At 42.6% G+C, this 20359-nt stretch overlaps 2 protein-coding genes across 2 annotated transcripts; one reads left to right on the top strand and one right to left on the bottom strand.

The window, feature by feature from the left end:
- Positions 1-904: 904 nt before the first annotated feature.
- Positions 905-2932, top strand: LOC141026151 (B3 domain-containing protein Os03g0212300-like). The gene is made up of 4 exons (XM_073502129.1): positions 905-1010; positions 1097-1379; positions 1460-1627; positions 2910-2932. The coding sequence occupies exons 1-4, from the start codon at positions 906-908 to the stop codon at positions 2930-2932; spliced, it is 579 nt and encodes a 192-aa protein (XP_073358230.1). The 5' UTR covers position 905.
- Positions 2933-17060: 14128 nt separating this feature from the next.
- LOC109772481 (desmethyl-deoxy-podophyllotoxin synthase) lies at positions 17061-19962 on the bottom strand. The gene is given in 4 exon segments (XM_073502383.1): positions 17061-17553; positions 17556-17597; positions 17650-17781; positions 18937-19962. Coding segments are annotated over 4 exon segments (1557 nt in total). The 5' UTR covers positions 19933-19962; the 3' UTR covers positions 17061-17166.
- Between the last annotated feature and the right edge of the window lie 397 nt (positions 19963-20359).

Genomic DNA, 20359 nt, shown 5'->3' with positions numbered 1-20359 from the left:
GCAATTGCTTCATTGCCATATTACATCATTAACTGTTATATATTCCAAATCGTGCAAAACTTCAATAGGGCAAACCTTATGTGATGATACAGGTTGTTAGTTGCTACTAGAAAGTGTTGAGAGATATTAAAGCGGTGTAACAATTGCTGTCGGGTTTAGCAACTGATATCTTCTTCATCTCCTTTTGCACTGCTTACATGTAAGGTATTGTAGTTTAGGTGCTTCTTTCACCAGCTGCAAAACAATGCAGCTGGTGCTTGATGCATGTGTTAATGCATGTGTTAATGCTAGTAAGCTCCTGTTATGGGTCTCAAGCATGAATGTACCCCAAGATTTATATTGGAACTGGACATGTGTTAATGCAATTAGGTGCTTCTTTCACCAGCTGCAAAACAATGCAATTTCATACGTTTTCACCAGCTGCAAAACATCATAAAAATACCATTAGGTACTTCCGTAAACACAAAAATAGAAACAATGCAAGACATGGCTTGTCTCTGATCCTCTGTTTTCTTTTTTCATTGGTTGCATTTTGATCCTAAATGTCAATCAGTAAGTCTATTATTAGGAATCAGCAAAGTTGATTATCTATTCTACATAATTTCTAATCTGATGTTTGCATTTCCTAACTGTAGCATTTTTTTTCTCAGACCAAGGCAAATGAAATCGACTAAAGAAAGAAATAGCATTTACCAATTACCACTAACCATGGCACTAATGTTTCACCTTAGATCATATGTTTGTTCTCTGATACATATGTGGGAAACCTTCTAAACAACAACCTATTAATGGTAGTTGTTCTTTGTATTGTGGAATACATCGCATGTTTTATAAATTGGGTCAGATGTATAATTAGTCGATGTATAATCCTGGTACTAATTGGTCTCTTCTGCTGCTTATCAGAGATGGGGAGAAGCAGCCACCGCCGCTCTGCCTCACCGGAGTACGAGTTGGATGCTTTCGAGTTCTTCAGTGTCATACTTGGGACTTCAGTATCAGCCACGAGGCAGGTATATAAAACGAGAGATCTCCCCTTCACCCATCTCATTATGATAACTCTGTTGTTTGCTACATCACTCCTTGTCCCAAATTGTAGAGGCTGCCTGACACTTTTATGAACATGCTGGGTGAAGATCCGCCACATAATGTGAAGCTCCGACAGGCCGGCAGCGGGGTTCGCAGGCTGTGGGACGTGGAGTTGGTGATCGAGGAGGGCCACATGTACCTGTGCCATGGCTGGGAGAAGTTCTACAGTGCCTACGACCTACGGACCGGGTACTTTCTTCTCTTCAGGTACGACGATGACGCCACAATGCTCATCGTGAAGGTTTTCAACACGACTATGTGTCGCATGCGCTACACTGACGACGAAGATGCCAGTGCGTTCTGCCTCTTCTTATTCCTCTACATTTGGCTTTGTCTCACATCGATGTTAACGGCCATTGTTGCATTTGGACAGGCAATGGGAGCAGCAGCAGCGACACTGGCTACAGCCAAAGCAGCAGCGATTATGGTTGTAGCAAAAGCAACAGCGATTCTGGCTTTAGCGAAAGCAGCAGCGATTCTGGCAGCAGCAAAGACAGCAAGAAGGATGATCCAGACTGGAGTGGGGGAGAAGAGGATCAGAGTGGGCCGCTGCAGGATGACGATGGGCATCAGGCTGAGGATGACCTAGCGCTGGTGGTGGCTGACCAAGGGCAAGAGATGGTGGTGGCTGACCATGGGCAAGAGATGGTGGTGGCTGACCATGGGCAAGAGATGGTGGTGGCTGACCATGGGCAAGAGATGGTGGTGGCTGAGGATGACCTAGCGATGGTCGTGCCCGTCCTGCCTGAAGGTGGCCTCGCGATGGTGGTGGTGCCTGACAATGACCACGCACCGGTGGTGGCGCCGGCGATCCCACAGCTGGGCGACATGACCACGCCAATTGTGGTAGAAGACTACATCCCACAGCTGCCTCCACCGCCTCGCCGCTCTTGGCGCATCAGGCTGAGAAAGGAGAAGGAGAAGAACAATGAGAACTGAACTATGTGAAACTTTTGTAATATGGTGTTGGATGGATAACGATGTTGGATGAACAATGTGAAACTTTTGTAATATGTAACGATGGAACTATGTGTTGGCTATGTATGTATATATGATGAAACTTGTGTGTTGGATATGATTGTTATATGGATGCTTGTTGTATATATATGTGTTGGATATCTCATATGTGAAATAGTGACCTGAGATTAAGAAAAAAACGATTTTTTTTAAAAAATTGCTACTAATGGCGCACTTCCATCTGGTGCGCCATTAGTATACCAGTTACTAATGGCGCACCTGTGGGATACTAATGGCGCATCCGTGGTGCGCCATTAGTATACCAGATACTAATGGCGCACCTGTGGTGCGCCATTACTAAAATATTCTAGTGGCGTGGTGCTAGTGGCGCACCAGTAGTGCGCCATTAGTAGGCAAAACTGGTGCGCCACTAGTAAGCCTTTTTCTAGTAGTGTGATGCACAGAGACTAGACTGTTTGAGGTCTGGTCGCTACAGCCACGTGCAGTTCTTTGCGACCGTTGGAGTGACCTTCTCCTTCGAGCCTCCCATCGTGCTTGTTAACGGGTAAACCAACACTAACACCAGGTGGCTGGTCTGCGCCATATAGAAAATTCTCGCAGCAAGAGATGCACTCTTGTGTCAGATAGCCCTGGACGATGCTTCCATCTAGATGGGACATGCTACGAATGAATCATTTGATGATCCCATTCATCTTCTCAAACGGCATCATGTTGTGCAGAAATGATGGCCCCAGGTCTATTATGTCGTCCACAATATGGACACACAGATGCACCATCACGTCAAAGAACGCGGGTGGGAAGTACATCTCAAGCTCATTCAGTATCACAACGATCTCTTCCTGTAGCCTTCGAAGCTGCTTCCGACTGATCGACTTTCGAGAGATGACGTCGAAAAAGTTGCAGAGACCAATAAGCGTGTCACGGACGTGCTTGTCCATTATCCCTCTAAGGACAAGAGGTAGTATCCGCGTCATCATCACATGACAGTCATGGGACTTCATCCTGCTGAACCTTTTCTTGTCCGTGTCTAGATATCTACTTATCTGCCATAGTAACAGGAACTAACTTTGACTCCGGTAAGGCACTTAAAGAATTGACCGATCTCAGCCTGACTTAAGGTGAAGCAAGAAGGGGGGCAATAATCCTCTTTCTTTATTTTCTTGGCCTTCTTCTCCCGCGCCTCTATCTCCGTCTCTGTCTCGTCTGACATTTTACGGGGCGGCATCTGCAGATCTTCCCTGATTTTCAAATCTTGCAAGCCTTTTCTTGCCTTCGGCCCATTCTTGGTCTTATCCGGCATGTTCATCAGTGTCGCGATCAAGCTCTCAAGGACATTCTTACAGATATGCATTTGATCAAGGCAATGAGGTGTATCGAGTTTGTGCCAGTACTCCAAGTCCCAGAACACAGACCTCGTCTTCCATACCTTCAGTAGCGGCTCCGGCGCCTTTTGCATCGTCTTTCCCGGCGCAGGGCACTCCTTCCAGTTTTTCAAGAGCTCATCGATTTCGGCACTGCTCCGCTTACGTGGAGGTCCTCGATGCTCAGCGTGACCATTGAATAGATCTCCACGGTTTCTCCACGGGTCCTCTGATACGTCTCCAACGTATCTATAATTTTTTATTGTTCCATGCTATATTATATTCTGTTCTAGACATCACTGGGCTTTATTATACACTTTTATATTATTTTTGGGACTAACCTATTAACCGGAGGCCCAGCCCAGAATTGCTGTTTTTTGCCTATTTCAGAGTTTCGCAGAAAAAGAATATCAAACGGAGTCCAAATGGAATGAAACCTTCGGGAACGTGATTTTCGGAACGAACGTGATCCAGAGGACTTGGACCCTACGTCAAGACATCAACCAGGAGGCCACGAGGTAGGGGGCGCGCCTACCCCCCTGGGCGCGCCCTCCACCCTCGTGGGCCCCCTGTTGCTCCACCGACGTACTCCTTCCTCCTATATATACCTACGTACCCCCAAACTACCAGATACGGAGCCAAAAACCTAATTCCACCGCCGCAACCTTCTGTACCCGTGAGATCCTATCTTGGGGCCTGTTCCGAAGCTCCGCCGGAGGGGGCATCGATCATGGAGGGCTTCTACATCAACACCATAGCCTCTCCGATGATGTGTGAGTAGTTTACCTCAGACCTTTGGGTCCATAGTTATTAGCTAGATGGCTTCTTCTCTCTTTTTGGATCTCAATACAATGTTCTCCCCCTCTCTCGTGGAGATCTATTCGATATAATCTTCTTTTGCGGTGTGTTTGTTGAGACCGATGAATTGTGGGTTTATGATCAAGTTTATCTATGAACAATATTTGAATCTTCTGAATTCTTTTATGTATGATTGGTTATCTTTGCAAGTCTCTGCGAATTATCAGTTTGGTTTGGCCTACTAGATTGATCTTTCTTGCAATAGGAGAAGTGCTTAGCTTTGGGTTCAGTCTTGCGGTGTCCTTTCCCAATGACAGTAGGGGCAGCAAGGCACGTATTGTATTGTTGCCATCGAGGATAACAAGATGGGGTTTATATCATATTGCATGAATTTATCCCTCTACATCATGTCATCTTGCTTAAAGCGTTACTCTGTTGTTATGAAATTAATACTCTAGTGCATGCTGGATAGCGGTCGATGTGTGGAGTAATAGTAGTAGATGCAGGCAGGAGTCGGTATACTTGTCTCGGACGTGATGCCTATATACATGATCATACCTAGATATTCTCATAACTATGCTCAATTCTGTCAATTGCTCAACAGTAATTTGTTCACCCATCGTAATACTTATGCTCTTGAGAGAAGCCACTAGTGAAACCTATGGCCCCCGGGTCTATTTTCCATCATATTAATCTTCCAACACTTAGTTATTTTTATTGCTTTCTATTTTACTGTGCATATTTATCATAAAAATACCAAAAATATTATCTTATCATATCTATCAGATCTCACTCTCATAAATGACCGTGAAGGGATTGACAACCCCTTATCGCGTTGCGTGGATTTATTTGTTTGTGTAGGTGCGAGGGACTCGTGCGTGGCCTCCTACTGATTGATACCTTGGTTCTCAAAACTGAGGGAAATACTTACGCTACTTTGCTGCATCACCCTTTCCTCTTCAAGGGAAAACCAACGCAGTGCTCAAGAGGTAGCAAGAAGGATTTCTGGCGCCGTTGCCGGGGAGTCTACGCAAAAGTCAACATACCAAGTACCCATCACAAACCCTTATCTCCCGCATTACATTATTTGCCATTTGTCTCTCGTTTTCCTCTCCCCCACTTCACCCTTGCCGTTTTATTTGCCCTCTCTTTCTCGTTCGTCTCTTTTTCGCTTGCTTTTCGTTTGCTCGTGTGTTGGATTGCTTGTTTGTCTCGATGGCTCTACCAAGATTTGGTCATCCCCACCTTAAAAGGCTAGAAGAGATCGAAAGCAACGTTAGGAGTTTCATGGTCTTACAATTTGAACATAACAATTTCTTTAGAAACAAGCTTAAGGAACAAAAAAGCTTTAGGAGTTATATGAATAAAGAGCTCGATGATATGTCTAAAGAATTTGATGGTTTGAGATCCCAAATTGCTCATCTTGGGAAGTTAATAGCTGAAATATCGGATAAGCGGGCCACCTTAGTTAATAAGATGGCCGCTAAGCCAGAAAACTTTGAAAACAAAGATGAAGATCTAAAAGTTATTGATGTGTCCCCTATTAAATCTTTGTTTTGCAATATGAATCTTGATAATGATGAGACTGAATATGATCCACCTTTACCTAGAAGGCGTTCCAAAAATTCGGAGTTTTTAGATCTTGATGCTAAAATTCTAGATATTAATGAACCCAATATTTTGGATTTCAAGGAATTTAATTATGATAATTGCTCTTTGATAGATTGTATTTCCTTGTTGCAATCCGTGCTAAATTCTCCACATGCTTATAGTCAAAATAAAGCTTTTACTAAACATATCGTTGATGCTTTGATGCAATCTTATGAAGAAAACCTTGAGTTGGAAGTTTCTATCCCTAGAAAACTCTATGATGAGTGGGAACCTACTATTAAAATTAAAATTAAAGATCATGAATGCTATGCTTTGTGTGATTTGGGTGCTAGTGTTTCCACGATTCCAAAAACTTTATGTGATTTATTAGGTTTCCGTGAATTTGATGATTGCTTTTTAAACTTGCACCTTGCGAATTCCACTATTAAGAAACCTATGGGAAGAATTAATGATGTTCTTATTGTTGCAAATAGGAACTATGTGCCCGTAGACTTTATTGTTCTTGACATAGATTGCAATCCTTCATGTCCTATTATTCTTGGTAGACCTTTCCTTAGAACGATTGGTGCAATTATTGATATGAAGGAAGGGAATATTAGATTCCAATTTCCATTAAAGAAAGTCATGGAACACTTCCCTAGAAATAAAATAAAATTACCTTATGAATCTATTATGAGAGCCACTTATGGATTGCCTACCAAAGATGGCAATACCTAGATCTATCCTTGCTTTTATGCCTAGCTAGGGGCGTTAAACAATAGCGCTTGTTGGGAGGCAACCCAATTTTATTTTTAGGTTTTTTGCTTTTTGCTTCTGTTTAGGAATAAATGTTTGATCTAGCCTTGGTTAGATGTGTTTTTATGTTTTAATTAGTGTTTGTGCCAAGTTTAACCTATAGGATCTTCTTGGATGATAGTTATTGGATCTTGCTGTAAATTCCAGAAACTTTCTGTTCACGAAAATAATTGTTGAAAATCACCAGAACGTGATAAAATATTGATTCCAAGTGCTGCTGATCAATAAAAAAAAATTCTAGGTCGTCCTATTTTGGCTGAATTTTTGGAGTTCCAGAAGTTTGCGTTAGTTACAGATTACTACAGACTGTTCTGTTTTTGACAGATTCTGTTTTTCGTGTGTTGTTTGCTTATTTTGATGAATCTATGGCTGGTAAAATAGTTTATAAACCATAGAGAAGTTGGAATACAGTAGGTTTAACACCAATATAAATAAATAATGAGTTCATTACAGTACCTTGAAGTGGTCTTTTGTTTTCTTTCGCTAACGGAGCTCACGAGATTTTCTGTTAAGTTTTGTGTTGTGAAGTTTTCAAGTTTTGGGTGAAAGATTTGATGGATTATGGAACAAGGAGTGGCAAGAGCCTAAGCTTGGGGATGCCCATGGCACCCCAAGATAATCTAAGGACACCTAAAAGCCAAAGCTGGGGGATGCCCCGGAAGGCATCCCCTCTTTCGTCTACTTCCGTCGGTAACTTTACTTGGAGCTATATTTTTATTCACCACATGATATGTGTTTTGCTTGGAGCGTCTTGTATTATTTGAGTCTTTATTTTTTAGTTTACCACAATCATCCTTGCTGTACACACCTTTTGAGAGAGTCACACTTGATTCAGAATTTATTAGAATACTCTATGTGCTTCACTTATATCTTTTGAGCTATATAGTTTTTGCTCTAGTGCTTCACTTATATCTTTTAGAGCACGGTGGTGGATTTGTTTTATAGAAACTATTGATCTCTCATGCTTCGCTTATATTATTTTGAGAGTCTTAAAATAGCATGCCAATTTGCTTTAAATAATATCATGAGAAATTTGATGCTTGATAATTGTTTTGAGATATAAAGGTAGTAATATCATAGTTGTGCTAGTTGAGTAATTGTGGAATTGAAAAATACATGTGTTGGAGTTTGAGATTCCCGTAGCATGCACGTATGGTGAACCGTTATGTAATGAAGTCGGAGCATGAAGTATTTGTTGATTGTCTTCCTTTGTGTGGCGGTCGGGATCGCGCGATGGTTAACTCCTACCAACCCTTCCCCTAGGAGCATGCGTAGTAGTACTTTGCTTCGAGGGCTAATAAATTTTTTCAATAAGTATATGAGTTCTTTATGACTAATGTGAGTCCATGGATTATACGCACACTTACCTTTCCGCAATTTTCTAGCCTCTTCGGTACCGCACATTGCCCTTTCTCACCTTGAGAGTTGGTGCAAACTTCGCCGGTGCATCCAAACCCCGTGATATGATATGCTCTATCACACATAAACCTCCTTATTTCTTCCTCAAAACAGCCACCATACCTACCTATCATGGCATTTCCATAGCCATTCCGAGATATATTGCCATGCAACTCTCCACCGTTTCATTTATCATGACACGCTCCATTATTGTCATATTGCTTTGCATGATCATGTAGTTGACATTGTATTTGTGGCAAAGCCACCATTCATAATTCTTTCATACATGTCGCTCTTGATTCATTGCATATCCCGGTACACCGCCGGAGGCATTCATATAGAGTCATATTTTGTTCTAAGTTGTAATTCATGAGTTGTAACTAAATAAAAGTGTGATGATCATCATTATTAGAGCATTGTCCCAAGTGAGGAAAGGATGATGGAGACAATGATTCCCCCATAAGTCGGGATGAGACTCCGGACTAAAAAAAAGAGGCCAAAAAAGAGAGAAAAGGCCCAAATAAAAAAATGAGAGAAAAAGAGAGAAGGGACAATGTTACTATCCTTTTACCACACTTGTGCTTCAAAGTAGCATCGTCATCTTCATAACAGAGAGTCTCTCATTTTGTCACTTTCATATACTAGTGGGAAATTTCATTATAGAACTTGGCTTGTATATTCCAATGATGGGCTTCCTCAAATGCCAGAGGTCTTCGTGAGCAAACAAGTTGGATGCATACCCACTTAGTTTCTTTTTGAGCTTTCATACACTTATAGCTCTAGTGCATCCGTTGCATGGCAATCCCTACTCCTCGCATTAACATCAATTGATGGGCATCTCCATAGCCCGTTGATTAGCCTCGTTGATGTGAGACTTTCTCCTTTTTTTGTCTTCCCACATAACCCCTACCATTATACCTTATTCCACCATAGTGCTATATCCATGGCTTGTGCTCATGTATTGCGTAAGAGTTGAAAACGCTAAAGCGCGTTAAAAGTATGAACCAATTGCTTGGCCAAAACCGGGGTCGTACATGATATGAATATTTTGTGTGGGGAAGATGGAGGATAGCCAGACTATATGATTTTGTAGGGATAACTTGCTTTGGCTATGTTATTTTGATAAGACATAATTGCTTAGTTAGTATGCTTGAAGCATTATTGTTTTCATGTCAACATTAAACTTTTATCTTGAATCATTTCAAATCTGAACATTCATGCCACAATAAGAAGAATTATATTGAAATTATGCCAAGTAGCATTCCACATCAAAAATTCTGTTTTTATAATTTACCTACTCGAGGACGAGCAGGAATTAAGCTTCGGGATGCTTGATACGTCTCCAACGTATCTATAATTTTTGATTGTTCCATGCTATATTATATTCTGTTTTGGACATTATTGGGCTTTATTATACACTTTTATATTATTTTTGGGACTAACCTATTAACCGGAGGCCAAGCCCAGAATTGCTGTTTTTGCCTATTTCAGAGTTTCGCAGAAAAAGAATATCAAACGGAGTCCAAACGGAATGAAACCTTCGGGAACATGATTTTCGGAATGAATGTGATCCAGAGGACTTGGACCCTACGTCAAGACATCAACCAGGAGGCCACGAGGTAGGGGCGCGCCTACCCCCCTGGGCACGCCCTCCACCCTCGTGGGCCCCCTGCTGCTCCACCGACGTACTCCTTCCTCCTATATATACCTACGTACCCCCAAACTACCAGATACGGAGCCAAAAACCTAATTGCACCGCCGCAACCTTCTGTACCCGTGAGATCCCATCTTGGGGCCTGTTCCGGAGCTCCGCCGGAGGGGGCATCGATCACGGAGGGCTTCTACATCAACACCATAGCCTCTCCGATGATGTGTGAGTAGTTTACCTCAGACCTTCGGTTCCATAGTTATTAGCTAGATGGCTTCTTCTCTCTTTTTGGATCTCAATACAATGTTCTCCCCCTCTCTCGTGGAGATCTATTCGATGTAATCTTCTTTTGCGGTGTGTTTGTTGAGACCGATGAATTGTGGGTTTATGATCAAGTTTATCTATGAACAATATTTGAATCTTCTGAATTCTTTTATTTATGATTGGTTATCTTTGCAAGTCTCTTCGAATTATCAGTTTGGTTTGGCCTACTAGATGATCTTTCTTGCAATAGGAGAAGTGCTTAGCTTTGGGTTCAATCTTGCGATGTCCTTTCCCAGTGACAGTAGGGGCAGCAAGGCACGTATTATATTGTTGCCATCGAGGATAACAAGATGGGGTTTATATCATATTGCATGAATTTATCCCTCTACATCATGTCATCTTGCTTAAAGCGTTACTCTGTTGTTATGAACTTAATACTCTAGTGCATGCTGGATAGCGGTCGATGTGTGGAGTAATAGTAGTAGATGCAGGCAGGAGTCGGTCTACTTGTCTCGGACGTGATGCCTATATACATGATCATACCTAGATATTCTCATAACTATGCTCAATTCTGTCAATTGCTCAATAGTAATTTGTTCACCCACCGTAATACTTATGCTCTTGAGAGAAGCCACTAGTGAAACCTATGGCCCCCGGGTCTATTTTCCATCATATTAATCTTGCAAGACTTAGTTATTTTTATTGCTTTCCATTTTACTTTGCATATTTATCATAAAAATACCAAAAATATTATCTTATCATATCTATCAGATCTCACTCTCGTAAGTGACCGTGAAGGGATTGACAACCCCTTATCGCGTTGGTTGCAAGGATTTATTTGTTTGTGTAGGTGCGAGGGACTCGTGCGTGGCCTCCTACTGGATTGATACCTTGGTTCTCAAAACTGAGGGAAATACTTACGCTACTTTGCTGCATCACCCTTTCCTCTTCAAGGGAAAACCAACGCAGTGCTCAAGAGGTAGCAAGAAGGATTTCTGGCGCCGTTGCCGGGGAGTCTACGCAAAAGTCAACATACCAAGTACCCATCACAAACCCTTATCTCCCGCATTACATTATTTGCCATTTGCCTCTCGTTTTCCTCTCCCCCACTTCACCCTTGCCGTTTTATTTGCCCTCTCTTTCTTGTTCGTCTCTTTCTCGCTTGCTTCTCGTTCGCTCGTGTGTTGGATTGCTTGTTTGTCTCGATGGCTCTACCAAGATTTGGTGATCCCCACCTTAAAAGGCTAGAAGAGATCGAAAGCAACGTTAGGAGTTTCATGGTCTTACAATTTGAACATAAAAATTTCCTTAGAAACGAGCTTAAGGAACAAAAAAGCTTTATGAGTTATATGAATAAAGAGCTCGATGATATGATATGTCTAAAGAGTTTGATGGTTTGAGATCCCAAATTGCTCATCTTGAGAAGTTAATAGCTGAAATATCGGATAAGCATGCCACCTTAGTTAATAAGATGGCCGCTAAGCCGGAAAACTTTGAAAACAAAGATGAAGATCTAAAAGTTATTGATGTGTCCCCTATTAAATCTTTGTTTTGCAATATGAATCTTGATAATGATGAGACTGAATATGATCCACCTTTACCTAGTAGGCGTTCCAAAAATTTGGAGTTTTTACATCTTGATGCTAAAATTGATAAAAGTGGTAATGAAGAGGTCAAAACTTGAGTTGGAAGTTTCTATCCCTAGAAAACTCTATGATGAGTGGGAACCTACTATTAAAATTAAAATTAAAGATCATGAATGCTATGCTTTGTGTGATTTGGGTGCTAGTGTTTCCACGATTCCAAAAACTTTATGTGATTTATTAGGTTTCCGTGAATTTGATGATTGCTCTTTAAACTTGCACCTTGCGGATTCCACTATTAAGAAACCTATGGGAAGAATTAATGATGTTCTTATTGTTGCAAATAGGAACTATGTGCCCGTAGACTTTATTGTTCTTGACATAGATTGCAATCCTTCATGTCCTATTATTCTTGGTAGACCTTTCCTTAGAACGATTGGTGCAATTATTGATATGAAGGAAGGGAATATTAGATTCCAATTTCCATTAAAGAAAGGCATGGAACACTTCCCTAGAAAGAAAATAAAATTACCTTATGAATCTATTATGAGAGCCACTTCTGGATTGCCTACCAAAGATGGCAATACCTAGATCTATCCTTGCTTTTATGCCTAGCTAGGGGCGTTAAACGATAGCGCTTGTTGGGAGGCAACCCAATTTTATTTTTAGTTTTTTTGCTTTCTGCTTTTGTTTAGGAATAAATGTTTGATCTAGCCTCTGGTTAGATGTGTTTTTATGTTTTAATTAGTGTTTGTGCCAAGTTTAACCTATAGGATCTTCTTGGATGATAGTTATTTGATCTTGCTGTAAATTCCAGAAACTTTCTGTTCACGAAAATAATTGTTGAAAATCACCACAACGTGATAAAATATTGATTCCAATTGCTGCCGATCAATAAACAAATTGTCTAGGTCGTCCTATTTTGGCTGATTTTTGGAGTTCCAGAAGTTTGCGTTAGTTATAGATTACTACAGACTGTTCCAATTGTTGATGATCAATAAACAAATTGCTGCTTGAAGTAGCCCCGGATACAAATTAATATTATTTCCTGGTTGTTTCGGCCCTTGAATAAGCGTGCTCATGTGTGAATGTACTTTGACTTCATGCACAACCAGGGGGGAGGTTGTACATCCATACAAACACGGGCCATGTGCTATGGTTGGTGTTCTGGTTGCCAAACGAATTCATGCCATCGGTACACACGCCGAGCACGATGTTCCTTGCATCACATTCTAAATACCGATAGAAGTTGTTCAACGCTCTCCACTGGCTTCCATCCTTGACGTGTCTCAGCTTCGGATCATCTCCATCGTCGGGCTTCTTCCTCTCCGCGTGCCAGCGCATTAGTTTTGCTTCCTTGGGATCTACGAAATACCGCTGGAGACGGGGAGTGATCGGTAAGTACCATACAACTTTCCGGGGACATTTCTTCCCGGCCTTCTTGTATCGAGAAGCATTGCACACCATACAGCTTCATTTTTTCCGCGTGCTCCTTCCGATAAATTATACAATCATTGATGCATGCATGGTCTCTAACGTGCGGCAGATCAAGAGGGCACATGATCTTCTTGGCCTCATCAACACTAGTAGGACATAGATTCCCCACGGGAAGAACATCCTTTAGGTACTTGAGATGCTCATCGAGGCTAGTGTCGGTGCATTTGTTTTTAGCCTTCGTCTTCAGGAGTTGGAGCGTGAAACTCAAGCGGGTCACCTCAGGATTGCAACCATCATACAATGGAGTGTTCGAGTCTACCACTAGTTGCTCCAGCTTAGCCTCCTCTCTAGAAGCAGCTCTCTCAGTACTCGTCTTCTTGCGAAGCAGTGCTTGAACATGAGGGTCCCGCACGATTGATCTTAGTACCGACGAACTCTGCTGCGTGGAGTCCACGTCGTTCTCTCCGCCGCCATGTCCGGCCCCTTCTCCTCCGCCATGTCCGTCCCCTTCTCCGCCTCCATGTCCGGCCTCTTCCCCGCCGCCATTATCGATCATCTCTTCGTCTTGCCCCGTGTCGTCATTGCTTGCCCCGTCGGCGTCCTCAACATTGTCATCCTCATCTTCAATTATCCACCGAGTATAGCCATCCATGAAACCAGTCGTGAGCAAGTGCGCTTCGACACGACCATCGTCATAGGGGTCGAGCCAAACTATTCCTTTGCATTTTCGACACGGACATAAAACCTCTGTCCGGTTATTTTCTTTCATGTCCTGCACCGCCGACCGCAACCACCTGTCCACCATCGTTCCACTGACCATCATGAATGTCTGCACGGTAATAATAAACAAATTGATTATAAAAATGCGTGCATGGATCAAAGTCATACAAAAATTCGGCATGACATTCCCTAAAAATAGGACATATAGATCTAGAGTTTGCCCGAAATTCGCCGAAACGAAAATAAATCGACATTTAGGCAAAACATAGGCAACTCAAAAAGCACAATTTGGCGTCAACTCATGCCACACACACAATTTCCATCATATTGTCCAATTATCATATCACACACATACACATATTTCCATTTTGCAAAAGCATGAAATTTTAATCACCTCTATCTCGAGATCGAGCTAGCACACGGTGGAGATGATGATGTAGGGAGATCAAAAGTGCACAAAGCTCTTCTTGAAAAAGATAGATCTAGTTAGGGGGCAAATAGGTCACTTAACTAAATGCTACATCTACCTAGCTAGCTAATTTGGGAGGAGACAACTTCAACTAGTGGAGGGGGAAGGAAAAAGAGAAAGGAGATGCATTAATGGAGGTGGTGTAGTTAGCTAGGAGTAATGAAGAGAGAGAAAGGTAGGTAGAAGAGGGAGAGTAATGGGGGGAGAAGTATTGAGGAAGAAGAAGAGTGAGAGAGGGAGGATGTGGGAGGTAGGGGAAAGGGAGGAAAGGGAGGACGGGTGGGAAAAGGTGGTGGGGTGCTGCGTCTTAGCAGTAGCGCTAGAGGGAAAACGCGCTACTGCTAAGAGCGTAGCAGCATCACCCTTTCGTCACACGCGGTACTGCTAAACGGGCCAACCGTGTGGACAATTTCAAAATTAGCAGCAGCGACGTGACTAAAAAGCGCGCAACTACTATTGCATTAGCAGTAGCGCGCATCGTGACACCGTGCTGCTGGTAAACTTAGGTTGTTGGGTACTGACGGTGGATTTTTGTAGCAGCGCGGTTTAGACAACACGCGCTACTGCTAACTTTACATCAGTAGCGTGGTTTTCTTAACCTCGCTACTGCTAATTAGCAGTAGCGCCTCTTTTTGTGCCGCGTTGCTGCTAAGATTCTGTGTATAAGGTTTTCCCTAGTAGTGAAGTCCTGCCGCCCGCTTGTTTTGCCCCATGATTAACGTAGTAGTTCAATCCCACACGAGGGCATAGTAGAAAAGAAAATCCCTCAAAAGTTTAAAGTTTCAACAATGAAACTTACGGTTTTTGCATCTAAAACTGCCAAGTTTCAACCAGTTTCAGAGATATAATTTCAAGTAATTTTTTTTGTCGGTCATAAACGCAAAATAATTGTTTTTATCGGTCGCTCGTACTAAGTTTCAACATTGAAACTTACAATATTTTTTTAAGTGAACAAAATATATTGAGAATGGATTTTATTTGAAAGCGCTGGCCATGAGAAACAAGATTATGAAAACCAAACTTAATTTGGAATTTTCATTTAGAAGATATAAAACTTTGAAAGCCGGAAGCCAAAATAAAAAGAAGGCACCAAGGACCGCGTGCCCTCCACTTGTGTGCCACAAATCCTATCCCTGGTAAATTACTGATTTTCAAAAAATATTCTGCAATCACGTACAATCTAACAATTCTGCAATCTTTTTCTCAAGTGGAAGTAATCTCTATGAACTGCATGGAGTGAACTTCATGACATTAACCGCTGAATTCCGGGAAATAAATGTGAACTTTCCATCATGGACGAGGTGAACTTCCCAACCCACGGTAACCAAAAATACCGGACACGCGAACCAACGCAGTGCTTCCGTGGGAGGAGACGTTTCCGTCGACGACGAGGCGCCTACGGTGACTTCATAAATCGCAAGATGATATGCCGGCTCAGTCTCTCGGAGGTGCTCATAAGGGTAGGGTGTGCGTGTGTGCGTTCATAGGGGTGAGTGTATGCGCGTGTATATGAGCGCTTGTGTCTGTACTGATGCTAAAATAAAGAATACCGGACACATTTCAGACAAAATTTATAATCAAATTTCTTACATAGATAAAGATATATTCAACTTCTCTAGTATTAAACATTGCTACCAACACAACTTCTGCATTCTTCCATTCTTCCAGATTGTCAGTTTAACCCACACGGCCAACTATATTTTTGTCGTTTGTGATATGTGCATCTAAAAAGCCAACAACGAGAAAAACTGCGCAACCAAAGTATAACCGGTGACCTCTAGGTGAGCAGCGCACCAATTTACCATTGCACCATTGCTTGTGGTGTTATGTTACATAGAGATGCCTTGTTATTTACGTATAAAGGAAGCGTTTAAATTTAAAATTTTCAAAAAACTCATTATTTTTTGCTTGTAACTATATTTACCGCAGGGGATAAAGAAACGCGGTTACCTGGCGGTAACCGAATTCACTGATCGATAACAAAAACCTTAGGTGAACTTCCACACAAAAAACGATTTTCCCTAAAAAATGAACTTCCCAAATAAGAAGTGAATAAGAGAAGAGTTCACCTTATATTTTTGCTAAATGTCATAAATGTGGATTTGGTGGGTTGTGTCCATTGCATCGATGCAGACATTGGGAAACCAATAATTGAGTTCCTTAAAAAATCACCTATGGTAGATGTGTTAGACTAGTCATAGTGGGGGTAACTTAGACTAGTGTCAAAGTTACTATTTTCATAACCTAAAAACACATAAAAGTAGTACCATAGATGCTTGCATTTATTAGATTCTAAACTCATTTTGTTTTGGGTTGCGTTATGTTACAGTAACATATTTATGTTACTCTAAACATCTCTCTTTTCATTAAATACATGCCACATAACCAAACTTGTCTTGAAATGCGCTATGTTACTAGCTGAATTACTCCTACCATGACCAGTCTTAGGCTACTCATAGTGGGGAGTATCATATATTAGTATCACACATATGATACTAGTGTATGATACTATCTTCACAGTGCATAGTATCACAAAATAGTATCATATGCGATCTTATTTATTGTCATGCATGACACATAGTAGCAGTACATTTATTAGATACGGTATCTACCTATGTTATTCTAACCATCTCTCCTTTTTAATTGTTTGCCACATCAACGTGTTTGCTAGTTCCGAGTTCATGATACCGACTAAGATACCACAACTATGGCCAGCCTTAGGGAGTACACTAGAACCAATATTTTGACCATTATTAACAATAACCTTTGTCATAGATAAGGGCATTGTAGACCGGAGCAAATGTCTACAATTATTCCAGGAGTAAGACATTATGAAAGCCATTTTGCCACACAAAACTACAAAGCGTGTAAGGGTATTCTTGTAAAAGATTACATGTTAATTTTCTTAAATGTGCATATCAAACAGTACTTTATAGAAATTTATATTATGATTGCATAAGGTACATATATGTGAGCTGCATATATTAAAGAGTATGTGGTTCTGCAAATGTTATTCATCTAGAGGGGGACACGAGGAATGGGACGCAGAAATAGCTCAGCCTTCCGTCGAACAGTTGCTCCAAACACCTCTGTCATGTCTATTTCCTTTGGGTCCACTCTGGGAGGAAGCTCCCAGTCAAAATGGTAAATTAGGCTAGCCAATGCAATCTCAATGTTTGCATATGCAAAATCAATCCCAGGGCAAATCCTCCGCCCAACACCGAAAGGAGTGAACTCGAAGTCCAAACCTCTGAAGTCGGCAACACCATCGCATTCAAATCTCTCTGGCATGAACTTTTCTGGCTCATTCCAATACTTCGGGTCCCTAGAGATTGCCCATGTGTTGGTTAGCATAGTAGCCCCTCGTGGTACGTCGTATCCTTGAATCTTGCAGTCTTGCACACACACTCTAGGGAAGAGCGAGGCAGGAGGGTGTAGTCGCAAGGTCTCTTTAATAACCACCTTGAGGTATTGCATGCTTTTTAGTGAGGCCTCTTGTACTGTGGCATGTCCTGCTAGAACATAATCTGCCTCGGATTGCACCCGCCGCATGACTCTTGGGTTTATCATTAGTTCAGCCATCGCCCATTGTAGAATAGTAGTTGTGGTGTCAAGTGCCGCAGCGAAGACATCCTGTTGGGATACAAGTAAAATTGATCAGAAGACTGTGAAATTATCAAAGAAGAAGGATTCGATCTAGATGGACGCTATGTGACATCTCGAGTTACAGAGGGCTACAAAAATGAAAAGAGAAGACATAACGTGACTTGAATGGGAACCACATAATTTTACATATTTGCTAATTCTCGATCAATTGAGAATTAGTTAAATCTCAATCCACACTATAATCATCTCTTTACGCGGAGATTCATACGGATTTTTTCTTTTCTATTTTTTTCATTCTTTGGTGCATGATTTACATCGTTCTTTGGTTTCTACTTTTATCTTTTTTCCGCATACAACTATAGTTGCACATCACCGTCAGTCATGCAACGCGTGCAACTACAACAACACATCACCCCGCAAAAGAAAACTACAACAACACATCCTTTGTCAGCCATGCAACTACAGTTGCTCATCTCTCGTTGGCCATAGAGTAAAACAAAACAAGAAGAAAAAAAGAAATGGTAAAACAGGCAAAACAGCCTATGCTGATGTCAGATGAGTAAAATCTGAATCGAGTGAGATTTAGTCACACCCCACCTTTTTATCGGCAGAAAGGAGCCGGGGCCCTCTCTGACTAGGGCACCATCTCTCCTCTCCTAGCTAAAATCGAAAAGGTTTGACTCATTCTGTACCTCTATATGTTGGAACCTATGAAAATAGAGAAACGGAAGGGTCTTCTCTAGATATAACATAGCAAATTAATGGGACACTGCCGATAAAATACATCAAGAGATCATGCTAGCTGTGGGCCTCGGCGCGAGGAAGAGGAGTCCAAAACTTTGTTGAGTAGTAGCTTAAGATGAGTGTAGAGTGGAGGTGTGGATGTGCCAACCGAGTATGATTTTGGCCATCAGATGTAATCCTTCCAACTAATTTCTACCGTCCATAAAGCTAATGTACGCAATTTGCTTTCTCTCGGAAAAAAAAAACGGACTGATGAAAATTTTGGTTTCATGCAATTTAGGATTGGCAAATCCAGAAGAACGGTGGAACTTTGTGATGGTGCATAATAAACGGAAACGTTCGAGTTTTAAGCATGGTTTTAAATAGCGCGCTAGCTTCTGCCACTATTTGTCATAACCCGTTATTTGAAACTTTGGTTTTAAGATCGATAGAGCTTACTGTGAGCAGTGCCCTTATGACTCCGTCGGATAGGGAAACTCGCGTATTGCCTTGTTTCTGGATCCTCAGCAACACGTCAACCATGTCCTGTTCGTCGTCTCCCTCTCTACCCATCCTCCTCTCCTCGCGGGTCTTGAGGATGTTGTCCATGAGCCTGAACGTTTCCTGACGCTGCCGCTCCGCCTTGCCGCTGCGCGGCAGAAGCCGAGCTAGCCGCGACGAAGGGAAGAGGTCCCGGAGGTCGAACAGCGACGACAGGCCCACTCCTTGCTTGACGATCTTCAGGAACGCGCCTCTGTCGGGCAGCCTGTCCCCGAAGATGGCGCGTACGGCCGAGTCTGTCATGAACTCGTCGAGCCGCTCGTCGATGTTCACGAGCCGGCCGTCGGACGGCGAAGACGTCGCTTGGATCGTCGAGACGAGGCGGGCCGCCTCCTCCTCGCGGATCCGTCGGAACGCCTCGACGCGCCGCGCGCTGAGCAGCTCCATCATGAGGATCCGGCGGAGCAGGCGCCAGTGGTCGCCGTAGGGCGCGAAGACAATCCCCTGGCCATGCCTGTAGAGCTCGTCGATGCCCGGGCTGGTTAGCCGCTCCGAGAACGCGGCCTCGTTGCCCCTGTATATCTCCCTTGCGGCCTCGGCGGAGGAGACGACGATGGCCACGCGCTCGCATACCCGGAGCATCATGAGCGGGCCGTGGCGAAGGGACAGGTCGCGCATGGTGCGGTGTGGGAGCCCGCGCAGCAGGTGGTGCAGGCTGCCGATGATCGGAAGCTGCCACGGGCCGGGAGGCAGCCTCAGGCGGGGCTGCTTGGCGGTGGCGCGTAGGACGCCATGGAAGAGGATAGACAGGAAGAGGCATAGGCCGAAGTGGTAGTAATATGGGAGCGTGAAGTACTCCATATGAGGAAGGGCGAAAGTGAGGGAGAGACGCGCACGTACTGCACATACTTGTAGTAGATCGAACAAGGGCTCTATATATGGTCCTCGCACCATGATGCGATTGTGGTGGATAGAAATGAAACAAATATAGCAACAAACCAAATTAAAGGCAACATGTACAGTACTCCCTCCGTTCGGAATTATTTGTCTCGGAAATGGATGTATCAAGAACTAAAATATGTTTAGATACATCTATTTCTGTGACAAGTAATTACAAACGGAGGCAGTAATATTCAAGGTTTGGAAATGATGTTCTCGATCGAGCTCAGCTCTCAGCTTTCTTTGCGACTTAATTACTTCCTACCATCCGCTCAACCTCTAACCGCCCCTAGCTTGACGTTGAGGGGGAGTGACTAATCAAGCGTGATATATAACCAAAGCAGAAGGTTCGTAAAGTTTCTGTTTACTCTTCATGTCTCACTAGTCACTACAGAGATTGCTTGCTGGGACAATAAGTCACTCTAGTTAATTGTTAGGTTTA

Source organism: Aegilops tauschii, chromosome 6, assembly GCF_002575655.3.
Source record: "Aegilops tauschii subsp. strangulata cultivar AL8/78 chromosome 6, Aet v6.0, whole genome shotgun sequence".
In the NCBI taxonomy this organism is placed as follows: domain Eukaryota; kingdom Viridiplantae; phylum Streptophyta; class Magnoliopsida; order Poales; family Poaceae; genus Aegilops; species Aegilops tauschii.
Note: the sequence above shows the minus strand (reverse complement) of the source record. Positions and strands in the feature narration are given on the sequence as shown.

Bases quoted from the DNA above. Each gene is read 5' to 3' on its own strand.
- LOC141026151 (XM_073502129.1), top strand. From the start codon at position 906: ATGGGGAGAAGCAGCCACCGCCGCTCTGCCTCACCGGAGTACGAGTTG. The intron at 1,011-1,096 runs GTATATAAAACG...CCCAAATTGTAG, and splicing joins CAGTATCAGCCACGAGGCAG to AGGCTGCCTGACACTTTTAT. The intron at 1,628-2,909 runs GTGGGCCGCTGC...CTCTTCCTGTAG, and splicing joins TGGGGGAGAAGAGGATCAGA to CCTTCGAAGCTGCTTCCGAC.